The 6229-nt window shown below is 45.8% G+C and overlaps 1 protein-coding gene and 1 long non-coding RNA gene across 3 annotated transcripts; both read right to left on the minus strand.

Annotated features, from left to right (window-relative positions):
• Nucleotides 1–1624: 1624 nt before the first annotated feature.
• On the minus strand, nt 1625–2008 carry LOC119399338 (uncharacterized). The gene is made up of 2 exons (XR_005184799.2): nt 1862–2008; nt 1625–1728 (listed from the first exon to the last, which is right to left on the minus strand). It is a non-coding gene; the product is annotated as an uncharacterized LOC119399338 (long non-coding RNA).
• Nucleotides 2009–2044: 36 nt separating this feature from the next.
• On the minus strand, nt 2045–5095 carry LOC125759256 (zinc finger SWIM domain-containing protein 3-like). 2 transcript variants are annotated; one of them, XM_049417666.1, is made up of 3 exons: nt 4476–5095; nt 2459–4297; nt 2045–2231 (listed from the first exon to the last, which is right to left on the minus strand). In XM_049417666.1, exon 2 carries the CDS (start codon nt 4120–4122, stop codon nt 2638–2640), a length of 1485 nt encoding a protein of 494 aa, XP_049273623.1. In that variant the 5' UTR covers nt 4123–4297; nt 4476–5095; the 3' UTR covers nt 2045–2231; nt 2459–2637. The 2 variants fall into 2 exon arrangements, with proteins under 2 accessions (XP_049273623.1, XP_049273622.1); XM_049417665.1 differs by lacking the exon at nt 4476–5095 and having other exon boundaries at nt 2459–4354.
• Nucleotides 5096–6229: the final 1134 nt, after the last annotated feature.

Raw genomic sequence — 6229 nt, forward strand, 5'->3', positions numbered from 1 at the left:
GACTACCGACACTACCGAGTGGTCCGCGCGTGTCTGTTCGGTCGCCGCGTGTGTGAGAATTGTTTAGTGTATGTCGTCAAAGTAACGGGCCCTACAGCTGTGAACAGTACGATGTTTTAATGCAAACGAGGGCGTGTTCTGCACCTTGTTCACCTTATCGCTCCGCACGTAATTGCGCATGGAAAGAACAGCAGTTTTCGATGGGGCGCGGACAACTTTTCTTGGCAATGAAGCGAAGGCTACAAGTGAAATCGCGCGTCTCCTATCGTTAATTAATGCAGTCCCGCAAATGCCACCGTATTTCTACGTAAGTTATGAAAACAACTCCTTTATTTTCTACATGTAGCCCTCTTTGAGACAGGACGCAGCACACATTAGTGAGATGTACAGCCACCCAAATATTAACTATCGTGCGCGAGCGCTGACCTTTTTGTGCGTCAGCACCGTACGAAGGAGCGAAGTTGCAAACAGAGCGAGACTAAGCGCAAAAAAAGGCATTTGCGTCGCCAGATAACAAATGAACGATCCACATTTTCAGCTTATCTCATGCGGGGGGAGGGGGGGGGGGCGTGTGACGTATCTGCGGATTTCATTTTCTCGTTTGCTTGCTGATCGGAATATAAACCAGCAACACGCGCTGCCTGCTCGTCTGAAGTGAGTAAATGCAGGGTGACGTTCTCACGAAGGAACAGCCAAGCAGACAATGGGCCCAGCTGTGAGTGCTGTGAGCGCTTCGTGGGCATGCGCTTACTCTCGCCCTGTTTGTAACTTTGCTCCGTCGTACGGCCTCTGATACGGAGCTGACGCACAAAAACGTCGGCGCTCGCGCACGATAGTTAAAGATTTGGGCGATTGTACATGTGCTGAAGCTCCACCCCCGTAGCTTTCCCTTCATTGCCATTGCCAAGAAAAGTTGTCCTCGTTGGGAGAAACCAGTACGGAGCGCTGGCGAGGTAGTTGATGCAGTGGAACTGGAGGACTTTAACAACGCTAATAGGGTGAACACCCTATTGTTGTTCAGCAGCGCCTTCAATTCATATGCATCTGGCCATCCTGTTTGAGAATGTGTTTGCCGCAAGCACACCGAGCGTCCGAAAAAGTCAGCTAGCCGCGCTGTTCACGCACCGGCTGCACTCACCGTCGAAACAGTTTAATGTTGGGGCATATTACAGTCGTATGTATTTCAACTTGTATCAGTTACTCTATTTTTCCTGTTTCAGAGATGACAAGATATAAAAGTTTAGAAATAATTTACTGTAGTAAATTTCTCATCGTACTGTGTCAAATGATCCCCCCCCTCCCTTTCTGTCAGCGTCTCCCGCATTTGGCTAGTCGGAATGTGGTCACCCTATCTAAACTGTCACGCTACACAAAAAAACATAACGCTGATGTGCTTCCTGGGTGATGACTGGAATGGACGGGATGTCGTGTTTTGTGCATCCAACATTTCAGTCACCTTGGTCTCTCGCGATTTCCGCATCTCGTACCAAGCTCTCTTGAACTTTTGCAACAGAGCAGACGGACCCCTAGCAGTACTGCAGTTTCCAGCTGACAAGGCACTACACTGCTGAAGACAGCCTGCCGTCTATTGAGCAGCAAAACAAAACAGCATAAGTGCAAAAGGAAAAAAATGTGTTTATTACTCCAGGAAGTATCTATGTGTGAGTGCAACACTTCATACAGAACCAGTGACGCTTTAGGTCCTCCTTCTTCACTGAAGCACATGGCCTGTGATATAATGTAAACAAGAAAAGCATGTATGAACAAATTATGAACTTATGCCATCCAATGGCCTGTGATATAATGCAAACAAGAAAAGCATGTGTGAACAAATTATGAACTTACGCCATCCTATACTTACCAGTGAAACCATTTCAAGCACTGGTCACACAAAACCATTTTTATTTCGCCATCATCCTTCTTCTTGCATTGCGCGCAGCACCATATGTCTCCTTTTTTTTCACAGCAACTGCAGACAAGGAACAGTCGCTCATGCATGGCTGTCACAAAACAAATAATAACCAGAAAGAGAAAGGTTCTTACTGGATGATGAGAGCAACAGCCATGCCTCTGCGGTGAAGTATTTCTTCAGCTTTGGCAATGATACCCGGTGGTCTAGGAGGGCGCTCGGCAACTCCTCAGGGCGCACTTCAATATCATCTCATCGAGGATTCTCCCTTCATTCAAAACACGTGCTGCAGCCTCCTGGCCAGCAATGCCAGTTAGGAGCACTGAAAAAAATATCCAGCACATAATGTACAAGCATGACAAGCCATGCCAATAAAAAACATTTCCTTATATTAACCTTTCTTGAGGGACTAGCTTAATGCATGTTGAAAAGTTCTTTAAAAATTACGTATCTGACAAAAAAATCATCACTAGAAATGTTTTCTGTTCCATTCCAAGCAAGTAATGATTGCACACTTCCAGAATACTTGCAAAAGGCATATTCTCTTACATTTTTCTTGAGACCTCGGAGATAAATCCTTGAAAGGCACAAGACCTTCTTCTTGTCTCTTGCTCTTTATTGTTCTTTGGCGAATGCGCTTGGCAGGACGTCCTCTGCTTTTCACCGCTGGAAGCTTTATTGGACAGCTTTTCCCTGTTTCCTCAGATTTCCCCTGCACGCTCTTTACCTCAACGGCTTGACCAGGGTTGTCGGGTTCCCCCAGCTTTTTCCTGCACGTTTTCCAGCTCAATGGCTTGACCCGGATTTTCAGCTTCCTCAGGTTCATTGTGCATGTTTTCAACTTCAACTGCTTGACCATGAGGATTTTCAGCTGCTGGTGTGTCACACTCACTGTCACTGCTGGTGGCTAAATTTATAGAGCAGTCCCTCTTTTTCTCTTCACCTCCTTTGAGCCAAGTGCTGTTCAAGTCCTCCAAGAGCCCAAGTCGTTGTGCAAAGATATCAGGTTGACAATCGGCCAACGTGTCGGCAAGCGACTTGAGTGTCCGCATAGCGAAATTGTATCGCTGATTACGGTTCATTTTTTCAAACTTTGGGCCAGGCATCGAAAGTATTCGGAGTTGGTCTGTGGGGGTGCTGTTCTCAGGAGCGGCTTGCTGATTTGGCAAGAATGCGACCTGGTACCGTTTGAGCCAGCGGCTTCGTACTGCTTTTTCCAAGTCAGGCTCAATGTCATATTTGACGTACACGGCCAACAAGTGCCGGCAAGGCAACCCCATTTTGGAAGAGAAGGTGCAGCTGCACGAGTGACTTTCAATGGAAATATCATGCCACCTTTCTCCATTCGAAAATGTAACATGGTACAAATTTTCTGTTGTTTTCGTCACTTCAATATCATTTTCTGCAAGTTTGCAGAACTGTTTTCTAATTACTCCACAAGCGAACGGGGTCAGCACTTTAGCACATGCCTCCTCAACTTTATTATTGCTAGAATGGTTGTAGAAGACGGATGTCTTCAGCAGCGTTGCTAAGTGGGCCGACTTTCTTTCAATGCTGCTTGATAAATCTAGCAGTTTCCTTACAGCATCATGAAGCTTTGTTGATGATGACAATGCAGTTTTTATAAAACCATTGTGCGCTTCAACTCTGTTAGTCGTGTTGGCTCCACACGTGAACTCTTGGTCGCAGATGTGGCGAACCCACATGTTCTTAATTGATAGCCAATTCTTCTCGAGGTATTCTATTGATTCTTTGCTTGCAAACCTTGTGAACTCTGACTGCGCGTCTTCAAATTTGCTTGAATTGGGGGCGTGCAGCATTTCGTTGAATGTGGTCACCATTTTATCACGTTCTTCATTGGAACGTGCTAAGTGGCTAGCTGCTGTTCTGAATGCTTTCATCACGTGAAACTGACACAACTGTATTGATGGAGCAGATGGGAAAGCGCTACGAATTGCGCTAATTTCGGTGAAGTCCTTGTCCACGACTACAACACCAGTATTTTCAGACCAAGGGTTTTCCTTCACGAAGACGCTGAGCATTTCAGTGACGTGGTGACACTGCTCAGAAGCAACAAAAGCGTAAGCAATTACCTGGCTTTCGCCACACCCATCTTGCACGACAAATACAAAAAGTGGCATCTTTAACTTGTTTGTCCTATACGTTGCATCAAGCAACACCACCTCTGGGAAGGACTTGTATGCTTGCTGCATGTGTGGCGTTTGAATGAACAAAATCTGCAGCTCCCCATTTTCGTCTGTGACGGGAATTATGTTTGCCCGGTGTTGCTGACGACACTTTTCTATCTTCTGAACAAGTTGCTCAGGTTCGTCTCGCCGTGACGATTTCGCTTGACATTGTGCAGATCCTGCGTCGTTACCACCTTTCCTGTTGGTAAAAACCAGGAAAGAAAGACATGCATGTATGAACAGCGTGCACTGACTAAACAGGGAAAAAAACTTATTCGGAAGTCGCACTTGAGCGGTCTGAGACAAATAAGACGGGAAGTGCGAAAATTAAGGCAAAGAATGAGTCGCAAAAAGAGGGAAAAAACACATGTCCTTACCCGTCTTTTCTGCTAGCTTCCCAGCTATGACGTTCGGCAACACATTGAGGTCAAGCAAAGGAAGGACATATGCCTTCTCATCGTGCGTAAGCCGGCGGTTTTCCGGGTACAAGTGGAAAATTTCCTTGTTCACTTCGTGATTGTGGTTGCAGTCAATCTTTGTTATCTCCAACTGCTGGCTGCTCCGACGTGCTGCGATGACAACGGTCGCGGGACACCCTTGCTTCATGGTCCTGCGCACATTTTTGTTTCTATTGGTAACTACTGCAAACGTAACCCACGAGGCCGGCTCATTGTTCAAGTGTACAAGTTAAGAAAGGATAGATGGATTGCAGCTCACCTTTGCTGAGGTCGTACGCCAGTAGCCGTGCATCTCCGCTCCCCGGCGTGTTTACGCACATACGTAGCATTTGCGTACTTGAGCTTCTTTTGCAGACGTTCAAGTCCGACACTTAGCCGCGAACTGACAACGTCTACTGTCTTTGTCGCTTTTGCTACGAAAAGTATTATTTTCGACCTGGAATTCTCTGAATGCGCGATCAAAATCGCTAAAACAACTAAATCGTGCTCCTACTTCGAATGCCATGCCGTCCACAATGCAGCAGCCACTAGAACATCAAAGCGAGTCAGGGCCTGTGCACGGCCGCTCGATGAAAACATGAAAACGCACGTGGCCTGAGCAGCGAGAGTAGCGAGGGAGGCGAGGGCGCTTTCCGTTTTCTGAAGTTGCCGCGTGGCGCGTCATGGCGCGTCAGTCGCGTACACGCTTCCGCCAAGACCCACGACGTCGTGCGTATAGAGTCGGTCAAAAAAAAAAAAAAAGCTTTTGTTGTTAATGGTGTTGCATCATCCTTCACGATATCATATTTGGAATTCTTGCTTTTGTCTAACATGCGTTTTTTTGCATTTCTCCTGTATTGTGTGCATGTATTACGCAGTGATAATTTGTTCATATTAAACTACAGTAGACTCTCGTGAAGCTTATAGTCCGTAGACCCATTTTTAAACGCTTATCCCTTCTTGTGAAGCCTTACCCCCTCACTATGCGTCACGAACAAATGAGGAGGGGTGAACCGAAGAGGTGGGACTTGACAATCGACGATAGGAATGTACTTAATGATTGTGTCCACCGGGGTTACCTATGTATACATTTATATGTTTTCCTTTTATTTCCTCGAGGATGCACATGTTCTTTGTATGTCCGAGTGTATACGCGTGGTCTTTTGGGTACTCATTTTTTTTTCATTTTTACGTTGTTTATTCCTTTTCCTTTTCTTTCTCTCTCTCTCTACCTGCTCGGAGGACGATTCTATAAATGCGCATCGAAGCCTCGTAAATATTGCCTTGATAAAGATCGGTATCCAATCGAAACGTTGACAAATTGTTTTTTTTTAGAAGCGTATATCGTTTTCGTATTTGGTCTGACGGCAACCAAAGACAGCCTCTTCGCAATCTACGTGTCTATATATATATATATATATATATATATATATATATATATATATATATATATATATATTGTCCACGTGGTCGTGACGTCGACGAAGACAGCAGTCGGCGTTTGCAGGATGAAACTGTTTATTTGGCCGAACTTGTGGCCGGAAAATGAGAACTAGAGCTACAGCAATACACGCTGTACAATGATAGCGGCGAACAGGGCGTCGTCCGTCGATCAACTGACAAGCGGTCAATCGCGTCGGCTTTTATACAGGCGGTATCGAACTTTCCAGCAATATCGCTGGTGGCGGCGTTAT

The sequence above is a fragment of the Rhipicephalus sanguineus genome, chromosome 7 (assembly GCF_013339695.2).
Source record: "Rhipicephalus sanguineus isolate Rsan-2018 chromosome 7, BIME_Rsan_1.4, whole genome shotgun sequence".
Classification (NCBI taxonomy): Eukaryota; Metazoa; Arthropoda; class Arachnida; order Ixodida; family Ixodidae; genus Rhipicephalus; species Rhipicephalus sanguineus.